The 17,791-nt window shown below is 44.3% G+C and overlaps 2 protein-coding genes across 2 annotated transcripts; one reads left to right on the top strand and one right to left on the bottom strand.

The window, feature by feature from the left end:
- Nucleotides 1-30: 30 nt before the first annotated feature.
- On the top strand, nucleotides 31-10,769 carry LOC139472248 (glyoxalase domain-containing protein 4-like). Its single transcript, XM_071254637.1, has 10 exons — nucleotides 31-331; nucleotides 1,879-1,928; nucleotides 3,102-3,222; nucleotides 3,760-3,898; nucleotides 4,266-4,316; nucleotides 5,398-5,477; nucleotides 5,660-5,746; nucleotides 7,754-7,867; nucleotides 8,700-8,786; nucleotides 9,252-10,769. Exons 1-10 carry the CDS (start codon nucleotides 242-244, stop codon nucleotides 9,315-9,317), a joined length of 885 nt encoding a protein of 294 aa, XP_071110738.1. The 5' UTR covers nucleotides 31-241; the 3' UTR covers nucleotides 9,318-10,769.
- A 520-nt stretch (nucleotides 10,770-11,289) lies between these two features.
- Nucleotides 11,290-16,221, bottom strand: LOC139472472 (beta-1,3-galactosyltransferase 1-like). Its single transcript, XM_071254949.1, has 2 exons — nucleotides 16,171-16,221; nucleotides 11,290-12,417 (listed from the first exon to the last, which is right to left on the bottom strand). Exons 1-2 carry the CDS (start codon nucleotides 16,219-16,221, stop codon nucleotides 11,290-11,292), a joined length of 1,179 nt encoding a protein of 392 aa, XP_071111050.1.
- Nucleotides 16,222-17,791: the final 1,570 nt, after the last annotated feature.

Genomic DNA, 17,791 nt, shown 5'->3' with positions numbered 1-17,791 from the left:
TAAACTGGTTCAATTGTTGGTTCGCGTGCGAGGTGGACAGGCGTCTAGTCAATACACCAAACCACATTAGTGTCATGTGACCATTGATGTGTAGTGTCAAGAAAGTAAACACACGCGGCGAGTATATCTCAAGTAGACATAGCGCTCGGTTATTATTGCAAGTCACGGCATTGTTCTTATTAGAGGCTGAGATACGCGGCTACAGCAGACTCCCCCGAGAAACTTCTACAAAACTTCAACGATGTCGACCAGACGTGCTTTACATTTTGTCTTCAAAGTTGGCAACAGAACTGAAACAGCAAAGTTCTACAAAGATGTTCTGGGGATGAAAGTGAGGATTTGGCTAGTCGATAGCGCTCTTTCTTTAATTTCATATCTATTTTATTTTTATGGGTATTATGTATATAATGTTTAATGAAATGAATTGAATTTGTATTCTGTTCATCTATGTTTAATTTGGACAGGCTGTGCATAGATACTTCAAAATCCAATGTTTCTCATAGTATTGTGTGTTCTACTGTGAATCTTTACTATCTCTTTAACCTACTTGACATTGACAGGATCAACAATAGGGTTGACCTCTCACCCAAGGTCTGCAGTACTTGGGCAGAGATAGAGCTCTATTGGCTATATAAACTAACAAAGACCGTTAACTTTAGCCTCAGATTTGGTTCTAAGTTATTAAGTTTTTAAAAGTTTGAGATATTTATTCATTGAAATGTATTTGTCAGAGGTACTTGGATGGAAGTTAGGTAAGCGGTATCTGGTTCAGTAGGGTGCTTGGGGTCAGTCCCTCAATATACTGTAAATCGTGAAATTAATGCGTCTACAAAAGATTGCGACCACTGGCCACTAGCCAAAAATGTGACTCAATGTAAATGCGACACCCCCCTCAATGATTGACTGATATAGGAGATTTAACGTGCGCTTTCCGACTGTAGCGTATTTCGCACACGGGCCTGGTCAGACCATTTAGTGAATTCCGAAAAGGGTGAAAGTGGTGTGTGCAACCCAAGAGGGGGCTTTTAGGGGTTGCTTATATTGAATTTTTGGAATTTTTAAATTTGGAATAAATGCCGAGGTGGGTGGAGGAGGGAACTAAGGGAGCCGGGTGGGGTGGGCGTTTATTGGATTTTGGATTGGTAGATCAATGAGTTTTTAGATTTTTAATTTTTAATTAGATCTGTTTTGATTAGGAATACACCTAGGGCCTTGAAGTTTTCTAGTTTATTTTGAGGGTTTAGTATTTCATCTAGAGTAGGAACCTTATTTAGATTAAGGGTGGTTTGTAGTGTGGTTCTGTGTGTTTGGTAGTGGGTGCAGTGGATGAGTGCATGTTCTGTGGTTTCGGGTTGTTTGCAGTGGGGGCAGTTGCCTGTGGTGTGTCTTTTAAGGTTTTTTTGGTGGTTATTTAGGTTCGTGTGTCCTGTTTGGAGTTTTGTAATTAACCTGTCAATTTTTTTAGAGGGGTGTAGGATTTTAGGTTTGGCTAGTGGTTTTCTGAGCACTTTTTTTATTTGGCTATTTGAGTTTTGCTATCGATTATGCCATTTTTTGGTTATTTTTTGTTTGTTTACACTTTTAATTTTTGATTTTGAGATGGGTAGGTTTAGGCATATTTCTGGTATTTTGACGGATAGTTTAGCTGCTTTATCGGCGCTTTCGTTGCCGTAAATTCCTACGTGGGCGGGGATCGACAAGAAGGTTATTTGTTTGCCTGCTTTTGTTAGGTCGTAGACCCCTCCAGCCTCAGATTACTAGATATGTGTCTGATAGGCGTGTAGGGGAAAGCCTTGCTCTCCTCTAAGGAAGCTCATCAGATCAGTAACCTCTATTCATACATCTAATTGTGTAAAATTTGAATTGTATTTCCACCAGTTTCTACGCCATGAAGAATTTGAAGAGGGATGCAAGGCTTCATGTAATGGGTGAGTATACATGAAACTGCAGTAGATATTGTCAAGGGAAACAGGCTGTTCACACCTTGTGTGTAACAGATGTTTTCTCTACTGTGCAAACAGGGGCATTGTTTGTTGGTTGGTAATACAGTGCCCTGAATATTCTGTTGGGTCAGAGAATATTGACCTACTGTGTACCTTTAGCCCTAAGTAAATATGACTGTCATGTCCGCAAGTGAGGACTCTTTGATGTGTAAGATGATACAGAGATATCTGGGTAGACGACATAGAGATATATTGGGTCAACATCCAGCTGTTGTTTTGCATCATCCTGCAGGTATGTGGCATCCCGCAGGTATCATGTGGCATCCCGCAGGTATCGTGTGGCATCCCGCAGGTATCGTGTGGCATCCCGCAGGTATCGTGTGGCATCCCGCAGGTATCATGTGGCATCCCGCAGGTATCATGTAGCATCCCGCAGGTATCGTGTGGCATCCCGCAGGTATCGTGTGGTATCCCGCAGGTATCGTGTGGCATCCCGCAGGTATCATGTGGCATCCCGCAGGTGTCATGTGGCATCCCGCAGGTATCGTGTGGCATCCCGCAGGTGTCGTGTGGCATCCCGCAGGTGTCTTGTGGCATCCCGCAGGTATCATGTGGCATCCCGCAGGTATCCCGTGGCATCCCGCAGGTGTCGTGTGGCATCCCACAGGTGTCGTGTGGCATCCCGCAGGTGTCTTGTGGCATCCCGCAGGTGTCATGTGGCATCCCGCAGGTGTCATGTGGCATCCCGCAGGTGTCATGTGGCATCCCGCAGGTATCATGTGGCATCCCGCAGGTTTCATGTGGCATCCCGCAGGTGTCATGTGGCATCCCGCAGGTATCATGTGGCATCTGTGCTCCAATAACATCTTACATCCCAAACAATGTCTTTTTGTCAACTGCATGTTTAATTTGATATTGGCAACACATGTCAAGGATACTTCAGCTTTTGGTAACTACCCTGTCTGTGTTGGTACACATTCAGTACTCCTAGTGTGTCAACAGTTGAGTTTGGGGAAATTCATGTGTGTAGATTATGTGACAAGATGTTTGTGATTTGTTGGCCAAAACTAACAATTAAGCATGGATGTGAAAAAATATTTTGCTACTTTGTGTAAACAGTTTCCAAGGAATTGATCCCGATGTTATTTCTTCTTTCAGACCATATGATGGGAAGTGGAGCAAGTCCATGGTCGGGTACGGGCCAGAGGACAACCACTTCGTTGTGGAGCTCACCTACAACTACGGCATCGGATCCTACAAAGTGGGGAATGACTTCAGGGTAATTAATGCATCAAAAGAAAGTATATCAAGAATTTGAAAAGTATCAACTTTTTTAACATGGGAAAACTGAAAATGTAGGTCTTGAGGAGAGTTCACAGTCTTGCTTTAGAAAATAATTACTTTTTAGTACTCATAAAATCTGTTAAAAAATACCGTGAAAGTGTTTTACTGATGTCAGTGTTGTCTAATATAGCACTCCAATTAGTGATGTTTGAAAAAGAACAATGTGTAGCTTGGACCATGATAATTTCACCCAAACTTTTTCCAATGATTTGTTTCTTTTTTCACGCCGCACTCGGCAATATTCCAGCTGTGCACTGGATTGTTTAGTCCAGACAGGATTATTTACAGACAGCCATCATTTTGCTTGAATACTGCTGAATGTGGTGTTAAACAACAAATAAAAAAACACTCAGTCACTCACTGAAGCACGCATCCACAAGCACACACACCAATAGAGTGACTTGTTACTCACTCACTCACTCACTCACTCACTCAGTCTAGTCGGAGACAGATATTGTTCTCCCTCCTTCAGGGGTTGACTGTGTCATCATCGGCCATATTGGATCGTGCTCGGAAGAACAACTACCCCATCTCCACGGACGACGGGCAGACGTTCGTCCTGGCTCCAGATGGCTACAAGTTCATCATCATCAGCGAAGATGTTGAGGGAGGTGAGCTGGATTTTACAAAAAAACAAATACTGCTGCAGGTCCGTGAGTCTGTCATTGAACTGTATGAGCTGTTTTATGAAGTAAAGATTGTTATGAATTTAGAAGAAGAAAACTTCCCCAAAGGAAAAGTCAAACTTTCTTACAGGGCTTTTTAGTCTCCTCGGCGGAATGAGGGCACAGAGTAAACATTCATTTATGTAATGAGGGTTAATTACTTATGTAAGTGTGCATGTTCAAGACATGACTGTCTTTGAACTTTAATTAAGAATTTCTAAGGTTATTGGGAAAAATATTTATGTTAAGATTTCCATCCACTATCTGCTTGCTTCACAGCCACTGACATTGTGTATTGTACATGTTTGTTCAGACCCGGTCACTAAAGTCACCTTGGCATCATCATGTCTACAGAAATCAGTAGGTATGTAACCATGGTAATTTGATAAGTTAAAATTGAATGAAAGAGTAAAGTGACAATTAAATGGTTGGTTGATTTGTTGTTTAACGCCACATACAGCAATATTTCAGCTGTATGACGGCGGTCTGTAAATAATCAAGTCTGGACTAGAAATTCCAGTGACTGATATCGTGATCATCGATCCACGCAATTGGGATCGATGACATCAACCAAGTCAGCGAGCCTGACCACCCGATCCTGTTAGTCGCCTCTTACGACAAGCATAGTCACCTTTTACTGCAAGCCCATATTGGCTGCTGAAGACCAATTCTACCCCGGATCTTCAGCAATTGAATGGAGAGTAAAGTTGTAATTGAATGGAGAGTAAAGTTGTAATTGAATGAAGAGTAAAGTTGTAATTGAATGGAGAAGAGTAAAGTTGTAATTGAATGGAGAGTAAAGTTGTAATTGAATGGAGAAGAGTAAAGTTGTAATTGAATGGAGAGTAAAGTTGTAAATGAATGGAGAGTAAAGTTGTAATTGAATGGAGGAGAGTAAAGTTGTAAATGAATGGAGAGTAAAGTTGTAATTGAATGGAGAGTAAAATTGTAATTAAATGGAGGAGAATAAAGTTGTAATTGAATGGAGAAGAGTAAAGTTGTAATTGAATGTAGAGTAAAGTTGTAATTGAATGGAGAGTAAAGTTGTTATTAAATAGAGGAGAGTAAAGTTGTTATTAAATAGAGGAGAGTAAAGTTGTAATTGAATGGAGAAGAGTAAAGTTGTAATTGGATGGAGAAGAGTAAAGTTGTAATTGAATGGAGAAGAGTAAAGTTGTAATTGAATGGAGAAGAGTAAAGTTGTAATTGAATGGAGAAGAGTAAAGTTGTAATTGATTGGAGAAGAGTAAAGTTGTAATTGATTGGAGAAGAGTAAAGTTGTAATTGAATGGGGAAGAGTAAAGTTGTAATTGAATGGAGAGTAAAGTTATAATTGAATGGAGAGTAAAGTTGTAATTGAATGGAGGAAAGTGAAAAATAATTTTTTTATGAAGAAGAGTAAAATGGTATTTTGTAATGAGAAATAAAATGTTTCATGTTTACAGATTTCTGGTCCAAGTTGGCTGGGATGAAAGTTCATTCTCAGACGGAAAAAACAGCAGTACTTGGCTTCGGTGACAACCAGGTGAAACAGAGGTCCTAGGTTTCTGTACAGTTGACAAATACTGTATATTTGTTTAATCATCTACACGCTACATGCATTGCAATATGCAGTGGACTGTACACATTGATATGTATCCAATAGTTTTAAATTTGTTTTGTTTTAAAAGATGTAGGAAATCCGAATGTATTGTTGTCTTCTTTCAGTGTAAACTGGAACTGGTCGACATTGGGAGCACTGTGGATCATGCCACAGCCTTTGGGAGAGTGGCTTTCTCATGTCCCAAAGATGAGGTGAGGGTTTTATGTGCTGAAGATTTCATTATTAAAATAGTTTTCTCTTGCTTTGGCATGTAAAATGACTTAATTATCATGACGTTTGAATTGAAAATGATTGCCAAATATTTGGATTTCCTATCTAGTTAGAAGTAATGCAACAGTAAATCACTTCTCAGGAAGTCGCTTCTCCCTTTCAACTCTAATCACACCCTGGAGTGCCAGGCACTGTGAGCCAACTGTCTGCTCCTGCAATCTGTGTACAACCCATTCAAACACAATTCCAGAAGTTGATGACCGTGTGAAGTGTGTTTCAGCTTCATGGCATTGAGAAGTTGATGACCGTGTGAAGTGTGTTTCAGCTGCCTGGCATTGAGAAGTTGATGACCATGTGAAGTGTGTTTCAGCTGCCTGGCATTGAGAAGTTGATGACTGAGTGAAGTGTGTTTCAGCTGCCTGGCATTGAGAAGTTGATGACCGTGTGAAGTGTGTTTCAGCTGCCTGGCATTGAGAAGTTGATGACCATGTGAAGTGTGTTTCAGCTGTCTGGCATTGAGAAGTTGATGACCGAGTGAAGTGTGTTTCAGCTGCCTGGCATTGAGAAGTTGATGACCGTGTGAAGTGTGTTTCAGCTGCCTGGCATTGAGAAGTTGATGACCGAGTGAAGTGTGTTTCAGCTGCCTGGCATTGAGAAGTTGATGACCGTGTGAAGTGTGTTTCAGCTGCCTGGCATTGAGAAGTTGATGACCATGTGAAGTGTGTTTCAGCTGCCTGGCATTGAGAAGTTGATGACCGAGTGAAGTGTGTTTCAGCTGCCTGGCATTGAGAAGTTGATGACCATGTGAAGTGTGTTTCAGCTGCCTGGCATTGAGAAGTTGATGACCGAGTGAAGTGTGTTGCAGCTGCCTGGCATTGAGAAGTTGATGACCATGTGAAGTGTGTTTCAGCTGCCTGGCATTGAGAAGTTGATGACCGTGTGAAGTGTGTTTCAGCTGCCTGGCATTGAGAAGTTAATGACCGTGTGAAGTGTGTTTCAGCTGCCTGGCATTGTGAAGTTGATGACCGAGTGAAGTGTGTTTCAGCTGCCTGGCATTGAGAAGTTGATGACCGTGTGAAGTGTATTTCAGCTGCCTGGCATTGAGAAGTTGATGACCGTGTGAAGTGTGTTTCAGCTGCCTGGCATTGAGAAGTTGATGACCGTGTGAAGTGTATTTCAGCTGCCTGGCATTGAGAAGTTGATGACCGTGTGAAGTGTGTTTCAGCTGCCTGGCATTGAGAAGTTGATGACCGTGTGAAGTGTGTTTCAGCTGCCTGGCATTGAGAAGCTGATGACCATGTGAAGTGTGTTTCAGCTGCCTGGCATTGAGAAGTTGATGACCGTGTGAAGTGTGTTTCAGCTGCCTGGCATTGAGAAGTTAATGACCGTGTGAAGTGTGTTTCAGCTGCCTGGCATTGTGAAGTTGATGACCGTGTGAAGTGTGTTTCAGCTGCCTGGCATTGAGAAGTTGATGACTGTAAAGTGTATTTCAGCTGCCTGGCATTGAGAAGTTGATGACCGTGTGAAGTGTGTTTCAGCTGCCTGGCATTGAGAAGTTGATGACCGTGTGAAGTGTGTTTCAGCTGCCTGGCATTGAGAAGTTGATGACCGTGTGAAGTGTGTTTCAGCTGCCTGGCATTGAGAAGTTGATGACCGTGTGAAGTGTGTTTCAACTGCCTGGCATTGAGAAGTTGATGACCATGTGAAGTGTGTTTCAGCTGCCTGGCATTGAGAAGTTGATGACCATTTGAAGTGTGTTTCAGCTGCCTGGCATTGAGAAGTTGATGACTGTGTGAAGTGTGTTTCAGCTGCCTTGCATTGAGAAGTTGATGACTATGTGAAGTGTGTTTCAGCTGGCTGGCATTGAGAAGTTGATGACCGTGTGAAGTGTGTTTCAGCTGCCTGACATTGAGAAGTTGATGATCGTGTGAAGTGTGTTTCAGCTGCCTGGCATTGAGAAGTTGATGACCATGTGAAGTGTGTTTCAGCTGCCTGGCATTGAGAAGGTGATGAAGGACAACAACCAGACAATCCTCACGCCCTTCATCAGTCTGGACACACCGGGGAAGGCAACAGTCCAGGTGGTCATCGTAGCTGACCCGGTAGGTCGTCTCAATCCAGGTGGTCATTGTAGCTGACCCGGCAGGTCGTCTCAATCCAGGTGGTCATTGTAGCTGACCCGGTAGGTCGTCTCAATCCAGGTGGTCTTTGTAGCTGACCCGATAGGCCGTCTCAGTCCAGGTGGTCATTGTAGTTGACCCCGTAGGTCGTCTCAGTCCAGGTGGTCATTGTAGCTGACCCCGTAGGTCGTCTCAGTCCAGGTGGTCATCATAGCTGACATGGTAGGTCGTCTGTCCAGGTAGTTATTGTAGCTGGATCGGTAGGTCGTCTCAGTCCAGGTGGTCATCGTAGCCGACCTGGTAGGTCCTCTCAGTCCAAGTGGTCATTGTAGCTGACCCTGTAGGTCGTCTCAATCCAGGTGGTCATTGTAGCTGACCTGGTAGGTCGTCTCAATCCAGGTGGTCATTGTAGCTGACCCGGTAGGTGGTCTCAATCCAGGTGGTCACTGTAGCTGACCTGGTAGGTCGTCTCAGTCCTGGTGGTCATTGTAGCTGACCCGGTAGGTCGTCTCAGTCCAGGTGGTCATTGTAGCTGACACGGTAGGTCGTCTCAGTCCAAGTGGTCATCGTAGCCGGCCTGTTAGGTTTTCTCAATCCAGGTGGTCTTTGTAGCTGACCCGGTAGGTGGTCTCAGTCCAGGTGGTCTTTGTAGCTGACCCGGTAGGTGGTCTCAGTCCAGGTGGTCTTTGTAGCTGACCCGGTAGGTCGTCTCAATCAGCTTGTTCAGGGCGCTTGGTGACAAAAATTTAATGTTTGACATCCAGGAAACAATTCTTTTCACAGTACAAAACAATAACATGCTTATGTGTTTCAGGACGGACATGAGATCTGTTTTGTCGGAGATGAGGCCTTCAGGGAGCTGTCACAGACGGACCCCAAGGCTGATGATCTCCTGACAGAGGTGAGAGGTCATGGAAAAAATAATTAAAGGAATTATTACAGTATTACAGTATGTTCATTAATTGAAACATTATTTTAATGTAGTTGCTCGTTTCCCTGTAACAACGTTATTTTGTTTATTTGCTTGTTTATTGTTTAATGCCACACTCGGCAATATTCCAACTATATGACGGCGGTCTGTAAGTAATGGAGTCTGGACAAGACAATCTGGTGATTCACATCATGAGCATAGATCCATGCAATTGGGATACAATGACATGCATCAACCAAGTCAGTAAGTCATCCTGTTAGGCACCTCCTACAACAAGCATAATCACCTTTTACAGCACATATGGGTTACTGAAGATCTATTTTCTACCATGATCTTCATGGGTCAACAACATTACTTGTTGGGTGTGTGCGTGTGCATGTGTGTGTGTGTATGTGTGTGTGACTGTTATGTTATCATTGAACCCTTTGTTTGCAGGCTGTGTCAAAAGACAAGAGTGATGAATGGTTTGCAAAGAAAGGAAAGAAGAAGGCATCGGCTTAGAGAGTATAACACAAGATGACATATACATTGTTTAGAGACTATAGTCACTTCCCCTTAATGGAAACACTTAGAACTCTACAGGAAATGGATTTAGAGAGTATATTCACTTGACCTCCATAGAAACACATAATTATAACTACAGGACATGAGTTTAAAGAGTATATACACTTGACCTCCATAGAAACACATAATTATAACTACATGACATGAGTTTAAAGAGTATATACACTTGACCTCCATGGAAACATATAATACTCTACAACATGACATGGGGTTAGAGAGTATATACACTTTACCTCCATAGAAACACATGAATCTCCACATGACATGGGTTCAGAGATTAATACACTTGACCTCCATAGACACATGTAACTACATGACATGGGTTTATAGAGTATATACACTTGACCTCCATAGAAACACATGGAGCTCAACATGACATGGGTTCAGAGAGTATATACACTTGACCTCCATAGAGACACATATATAACTACATGACATGGGTTTAGAGAGTATACACACTTGACCTCTATAGAAACACTATATAGACTTATTGTTATTACATCTGTATATGATGTGTAATATATATATATATGGACTTGTGGTAAGAGCATGCACAGTATTTTAACCTTGTTAATGTGGACACGCTGCTTTCCAGACTATTACTGTTGGGTTTGTTTGTATAAACAACCACTATGGTGCAGGTGGGTCTCACCGAAGTAGTAAACGTCTAAGACCTGCATCACTACAACGTCCCTCCACATCAAGCTGGCAAGCCGTGCTATAACGGAAATACTGATCAAAGCAGTGGTAAACCCAACCGACCCACTCACTCACTTCATGAGTACTGTTCTGTAGAATCTTGTTAAAACTGTTGTTGTTCATACACGAAGCCACCGGAATTCAATTCAGGGCCCATATGGCGCTATCGTTTAAGTCACTGTTTTTGTTTAATACTATTCCCCACTTTGTCGTTTTGAGTAATACACCATTGTTTGACGTATTTTTATGTATATATTTGATACATGACAGTATGACAGTGCAAGCAACTCTTCAATGTCACTCCCGTAAAAGGTGTAAATTTCCGAGCTGACTTGAATATATCTACAAATAAATATACAGACTACAGAAATATTTCGCGACACATTTACCCTGGATACATGTCGTGTTTATATATAGAGATTTATAAATAGAATTTAACCCGAACTGTTGTTAATACCGTTACAAATTTCAACATTTACGTTAATGCATGTCTAGATTTACATACATTTATATAATTGACATATATTTATAGAATGTTTATTTATGTCTACGTTTTTATTTAAAACTCTAAAATTAAGGTATGTTTTCTTCCAATGACTACTGTAAAGCTAACAGCAGTTTGTTATGCACTCGTGTTTGCTCATTGTGTTGTCTCAACACAGGTTTATATCTCATTCAATAAAAGGTACTTCTGTGATGATGGCTGATGTTATTTGTGTCCTGTCAGCATGCTGTAGGAAGAGACCGTCCCTGTTGACCCTATAGGGATAGAACATATTTTATTTTGACGCCACACTCAGCCATGGTCCAGCTACTTGAGGCAGTCTGTAAATATTGACAGGGCCAGACAATCCAGTGATTGGCATGAGCATCGGTCCTTGGGAACTGAGATGCTATGACGTGCTATCATAATGTCACGAGGCATGACTGCCAGATCCATTTCGTAGCCTCTTAGAACAGGCACAGGGTTGTTGGGGACCTTTATTTTTACTGGAGATTAAAAGTAAGACAGAATAGCCTCAAGTCAGCCATTCCACAATGGGTAGCAGAGGGCACTGTCTGGCTTTCAATTATACAAGGTACCATATATACAAGGAACTATTTGGGTTTTTTTGTCATTGGAATCCTTTTAAATTGTTCATCAGTACAAGGTGGGAGGACATTATTTATTTATTTATTACTTATAACATTTATAGACATGATACTTCATTTAGTATCCAATAATGTATCCAAGACATCTGAGAGGCGCGCGCCAGGCACGCCAGAATTGAACACGTGTCCACGACTGTGACATCACTTCCGGTGTATACTGGTGCCCAGTGACCGCCGCGCCGAGCAGCCACATCGAGGCGTGTCTTGAGGCTATACCGAACCCGCACGCACCGACATGGGTAGCACGTGCAACATGTGCACATAATCCCGTGACGTATACGTCCTCTAAATGTATACGTGGTGCATGACGTGAAATCTCGTACAGGTCGGCCACCAAATCTCGCGAGATCACGTATGATGGTCCGTGTGTGAAGCGTGGGAATTGTTTAAATGGATATTCTTCTTGTGATAAATACCACTTGCTGGACGGATCCCTGTTAGGCCGTTCCACATTGTCTATATATCCGATAATGAGACGTGGTTCCACTTCAAGGTGTAATAATGTCTGCAGTAGCTCGTCAGTGTCGAGAAAAACATCATCGTCAATTTTCATCACGAACCGAGCCTGTGAACAGAACTGTTTTGACCACTGCAACATGGCGTTAGTTTTACGTGTGAGATTTTTGTAGGAGTCGATAAAATTTGCTTGCACAACATCGAAAAATGTCTCTCGCTCACTAGATAGTTGCATGTTTGTTATCTCTTCCGCTAGTCCTGATAAGAAAATCAGTTTCAGTTTTTCATTCTTATTGAACTGTGATCCCCAGGTCTCCCGTATTGCTTGGCGTTCTTGGAAATGAGACGGTTTAGAGGGCACGATGGCCACAACGTACACGGACTGGGGGACACCAGAGCTGGAACACACCTCGGAGTTGACCACAAACTGATACTCGTTCAACACCTGCCCGGAACGCACAAACGCCTCCAGTTTAGCGTCGTTTAGATCACTTCCCAATGAATCAACATCGTTGACGTGTTCACTGACGGTTGATATGGACATTAGGTCACCATGGTAACTGGAGTGTCTGTAGATCTCACAGCGCCCGTCTCGCGTGAGCCTTGTGTAGGATACGCTGAGGACATAGAAGGCAAGCATGCCCGCACCCAGTGTGACGGTCGCTCGCTTCAACGTCCACGACCGCTCCTTCATCCCTCTATGGCAGCGTCCCCAGCATCCCAGGGACATCTACAACCACATCCACATATAATATCTGTCAGGTATCAGTAAATAGGAGATCACCTCCAAAATGAAGGTCAATGCTTTTTAGAACATTCCTTAGCGATTGTCCATTAATTGTAACGAGATGAAAACTTGCAGAACCAGTTAGAAAAGCACACTACATAAATAATATTCCATTAACATATCAGGTATTTTCTTCCTTGACCCTATTCCAGATTTTGTTTATCTTTTCACACGTTCTTTTAGTCACACTACCATTTTATACGTTCATCTCGTTGTCGGTTGGATGGAGCCTCTGCGTCATACCAAAAGACGTTAAAAAATGGTACTTGTTGTTTCTCTGCCTGGCACTCGGCATTAAGGGGATAAATCTAAAGGATTGGTCTGCTCGGAGTCAGTATACTGTATACGTGCTCGAACATCGCTAAATAAATGCAATTACCTTGAACGCGACGGTAAACCCCATTTCACACTCTCGCCAATCCACTCACTCACTCACTCACTAACACTGTGGAGATGCCGGGTTAGAATTGGTCCCTAGCACTATACGGGTCGTAAGAAGTGATTAAATGGATCGATGGTGAGTTGGTCAAAATATGAATCACTGGAGGGTCTCGTCCAAACTAGTATTTTTCACAGGCCACCGCAATAAACAGACTTGCTATCGGCATCGGCATGGTTCAGCAATAGGTCTGTATGGTTGGGAGGGTCTATGCTGATTAATTTGTGAGTACAACGCATCCCTGCTTTAAAAAGTAAATAGACCGGGGTAGAATAGGTCTTCAGCAACCAATGCTTGCCGTAAAAGGCGACCAACGGGATCGGGTGGCCAGGCTCGTTGACTTGGTTGATGGATGTCATATATCAATTGCGTGGGTCGATGTTCATGATGTCAATCACTTGATTGTCTGGTCCATACTCGATTATTTACAGACCGCCGCCATATAGCTGGAATGTTGCTGAGTGCGGCGTTAAACAACAAACAAATTATTTCCTTGTTACACCAAATATTTCAAGCTTTAAGGCCTGTTGATAAAACGTGAAGACTTCATAACTTGTCCTTAGCAACCACGATACGAGTATGTACTGTCAGGAAGTCTCTAACAACCCCTGTCAGTGAACACGATATATATACATAAATAACCACACGACCGCCTCCCTGGATAATGCATCTGCCCGGACCGGAGAGGGAGGTATTGGAGAAAAGATATGTGCTTAGTCACTGCTTCAAGACACACGCTGTGTGTCTGTGAGAGATGTCGACCAAGATAAGGCCTTTGCAGCCAACAATCGGCTGGTGTTATTTTCATAGTCCTCTCTCCTAAAGTAGAGGATATCCGTTATGCAAAAATGACAAAAATCGATATAATTGCGAAATAAAGCCTTGCCATTTTCAGTGAAAAACTCCAAGACCTAGTACTTATACAAAGAAATCTCTTGGCAGAGTTGTGTCCCTTAGACCCAAGATTTACCTGCCATGTTCGTGGTCTTCAATAAAGTGGTGGACGAGTATCACCTGAGTGTTTTTCCTCCAACTGATTCAGCTGTATCACAGCGGACTATAAGTAATCGAACCTGGACCAGACAAACCAGTGATTGATATTAGGACTAACGCCCCAAGCCCCGGGGAAGGATGACGCACAGTGAACCAAGCCACCGAGCCTGACCATCCGATCCATCTAGACGACTCGTACGGGCTGCGGATACAGCTTAGGACCGAGTGGTCGGGTTCTGTTACTTGACTGATGGTGTGACTGTTAGTTACCCGTAATGTTGTCTGCTCCGTAAAATATCACTCACTCAATCACTTACGCACTTGCTCACTCACTCACTTACGCGCGCACACTCACTCACTCTGACACGCACACACGCACACACGCACCCACTCACACTCAGGTCACGCTCTCTCACTCAATGCTAAACAAAGATAAACTCTCATCAGAGCGACGAGGCAGATATCGTCTTCCACTACATTCACAATGTGTTAAATTAATACTGTCTACCACAAACAACGAAGGGGAGAGGGGTGATGAACGAAGGGGGGTCCTGATGAACGAAGGGGAGGGATGATGAACGAAGGGGAGGGGATGGTGAACGAAGGGGAGGGTATGAAAGAAGGGGAGGGGTGATGAAAGAAGGGGAGGGGTGATGAACGAAGGGAAGGGGGTGATGAACGAAGGGGAGGGGGTGATGAACGAAGGGGAGGGTATGAAAGAAGGAGAGGGGTGGTGAACGAAGGGGAGGGTATGAAAGAAGGGGAGGGGTGATGAAAGAAGGGGAGGGGTGATGAACGAAGGGGAGGGGGTGATGAACGAAGGGGAGAGGTGATGAACGAAGGGGAGGGGTGGTGAACGAAGGGGAGGGGTGGTGAACGAAGGGGAGGGGGTGATGAACGAAGGGGAGGGTATGAAAGAAGGGGAGGGGTGGTGAACGAAGGGGAGGGTATGAAAGAAGGGGAGGGATGATGAAAGAAGGGGAGGGGTGATGAACGAAGGGGAGGGGGTGATGAACGAAGGGGAGAGGTGATGAAAGAAGGGGAGGGGTGATGAACGAAGGGGAGGGGTGGTGAACGAAGGGGAGGGGGTGATGAACGAAGGGGAGGGTATGAAAGAAGGGGAGGGGTGATGAAAGAAGGGGAGGGGGTGGTGAACGAAGGGGAGGGTATGAAAGAAGGGGAGGGGGTGATGAACGAAGGGGAGGGGTGATGAACGAAGGGGAGGTGTGATGAACGAAGGGGAGGGGGGCCTGATGAACGAAGGGGAGGTGATGGTGAACGAAGGGGAGGGGTATAAAGAAGGGGAGGGGTGATGAACGAAGGGGGGAGGGTGATGAACGAAGGGGGGGATGAACGAAGAAGAGGGGTGATGAACGAAGGGGAGGGTGATGAACGAAGGGGAGGGGTCTGATGAACGAAGGGGAGGGGGTGATGAACGAAGGGGAGGGGGTGATGAACGAAGGGGAGGGGTATAAAGAAGGGGAGGGGTGATGAACGAAGGGGAGGGGGTGGTGAACGAAGGGGAGGGGGTATGAACGAACGGGAGGGGGTGATGAAAGAAGGGGAGGGGGGTGATGAAAGAAGGGGAGGGGTGATGAACGAAGGGGAGGGGTGGTGAACGAAGGGGAGGGGGTATGAACGAAGGGGAGGGGGTGATGAACGAAGGGGAGGGGGTGATGAAAGAAGGGGAGGGGGTGATGAAAGAAGGGGAGGGGGGTGATGAACGAAGGGGAGGGGGTGATGAACGAAGGGGAGGGGGTATGAACGAAGGGGAGGGGGTGATGAAAGAAGGGGAGGGGGTGATGAACGAAGGGGAGGGGGTGATGAACGAAGGGGAGGGGTGGTGAACGAGGGGGTGATGAACGAAGGGGAGGGGGTGATGAACGAAGGGGAGGGGTGATGGACGAAGGGGAGGGGGTATGAACGAAGGGGGGTGATGAAGAAAGGGAGGGGTGATGAAAGAAGGGGAGGGGGATGAACGAAGGGGGAGGGGTGATGGGCGAGGGGGAGGGGATATGAAAGAATCATTGTACTTAAAACAGTGAGCCTTCTCCGCGCTCAACAACAGCGCCACGTGGGCAGGCGATTTTAACACAATAATTGCACATCCTGTCAGATAATGTGGTTACAACCACAGCCGGAGCAAGGAAATAATTACCGTAATTATCCATTTTGAGACATCGATTAAACATTATTTTTGGCAATATGGACAATATGGCCAGTATGTAATCGTTATACAACTAGAATGTCATGTGTCAACTTACAGTGCCTGATGTCCGTGTGTGTGTTCTTCTGTGTTGCCTATCACGTGACATTAGTGTGAGAAACGTGCTTCTAGGCTTCCGTCCTGCATCTATCATCGCGAACACCGGCTTCAGGGCAAACAACAGGAAGGGCTTATGAAATATTTACCGGTTTATGGTTTTTAAAATATTTTTCAAACTAAATTGAAGTAAAAATAATATAAAATAGGTGAAGCCCAATAAGCGAAGCAGGATTCTGTGGCACGTATTAAATGACGGGTGCATCACCAGCATTATAAACCTCCAGTGACGTCATCCTATTGTTCTCCTGTTGGCCAGATGGTTACAGTGTTTGTTCACAAGCAGCACGGAAGGTTTTATCCTCCACAATGTGTCTTGAAACCTAGGGTGGCCAGATGGTTACAGTGTTTGTTCACAAGCAGCACGGAAGGTTTTATCCTCCACAATGGATCTTGAAACCTAGGGTGGCCAGATGGTTACAGTGTTTGTTCACAAGCAGCACGGAAGGTTTTATCCTCCACAATGGATCTTGAAACCTAGGGTGGCCAGATGGTTACAGTGTTTGTTCACAGGCAGCAGTTATTTTCCTCCACAATGGGCATTATTCAGCCATTTTAGTTCGCCTCTGTGAACAACTTCTCCTCTTAAATTGCGAGACTTAGGTAGCGTATAACCAGTGGAGATCGGGTAGAGAATAGGCATTCTGCAACCCTTGCTTTTCGGAAGAGGCGTCTATGTTTGTCGTAAGAGACGACTAACGGGATTTGGTGGTCAGGCTCGCTGACTTGGTTGATGCATGTCATCGTATACCAGTTGCGTAGCTCAATGTTCGTGATGTGAATCACCGGACTGTCTGGTCCAGACTCGTTTATTTACAGACCGCCGCCATATAGCTGGAATATTGCTTAGTGCGGTGTTAAACAACAAAGAAATTATTTCCTTGTTACACCAAATATTTCAAGCTTTAAGGCCTGTTGATAAAACGTGAAGACTTCGTGCGGTGTTAATCAACAAACAAGGAAGAAAGCTTAGAAAGCTTTGGGATTCAGTGGGTTTTGAAAGTCCTCAGTATTTATGTCGAAAATGCTTGTGTGTAAAAAAGGTATTTGTTTCCAGTATTGATTTGAAACCACTGCCATTTGTGACGTGTGACTTATGAGTTTTCCTCGACGTTGTTCCTTGACAGCTTCTCTCAACTGACGTATTGCTGTGACCCAGTACTGCCCATGAATGGTCTGACGTTGTGGCAGATAGTCGACCCTGAGTATCCCCATAAACCTGTAGGCATGACTGACATGACTCGCTTGTACTTCTCGTGTGGGGTGACGCCAGATGTTTCCCATGTGTGGTTGGTAGGTGTGTCCAATGTTTGGTTGGTAGGTGTGTCCCTGGATCAAAGTGACAGACCCAGGTCTCTTCCTAGGTTAGAATCCGCATAAAAGATTTATCAGGACTGTACTGGTGAAAGGCTCCCTGGGTGATGTGGACTCGGTCACCTTCAGAACATCCTGCGAGCTCAGCTTGTTTGTTTATTTGGTGTTTAACGCCGCACTGGTGAAAGAGGAAATGACACACAGCAGTCAAGATAGAGACATAGACAATAAACAAGGCGACAAGAAAT

This window comes from Haliotis cracherodii, unplaced genomic scaffold (assembly GCF_022045235.1).
Source record: "Haliotis cracherodii isolate W230 unplaced genomic scaffold, xgHalCrac1.p SCAF_24, whole genome shotgun sequence".
Taxonomy (NCBI): domain Eukaryota; kingdom Metazoa; phylum Mollusca; class Gastropoda; order Lepetellida; family Haliotidae; genus Haliotis; species Haliotis cracherodii.
This window is presented reverse-complemented; position numbering and strand designations above follow the sequence as displayed.

What these genes read in the sequence shown, in the direction of transcription:
- LOC139472248 (XM_071254637.1), top strand. Translation starts at nt 242, where the DNA reads ATGTCGACCAGACGTGCTTTACATTTTGTCTTCAAAGTTGGCAACAGA. An exon ending in AAGATGTTCTGGGGATGAAA is followed by an intron (nt 332 to 1,878) that starts GTGAGGATTTGG and finishes TATTTCCACCAG; the next exon opens with TTTCTACGCCATGAAGAATT. An exon ending in CAGCGAAGATGTTGAGGGAG is followed by an intron (nt 3,899 to 4,265) that starts GTGAGCTGGATT and finishes ATGTTTGTTCAG; the next exon opens with ACCCGGTCACTAAAGTCACC.
- LOC139472472 (XM_071254949.1), bottom strand. Translation starts at nt 16,221, where the DNA reads ATGTCACGTGATAGGCAACACAGAAGAACACACACACGGACATCAGGC. An exon ending in ACACACGGACATCAGGCACT is followed by an intron (nt 12,418 to 16,170) that starts GTAAGTTGACAC and finishes ATGTGGTTGTAG; the next exon opens with ATGTCCCTGGGATGCTGGGG.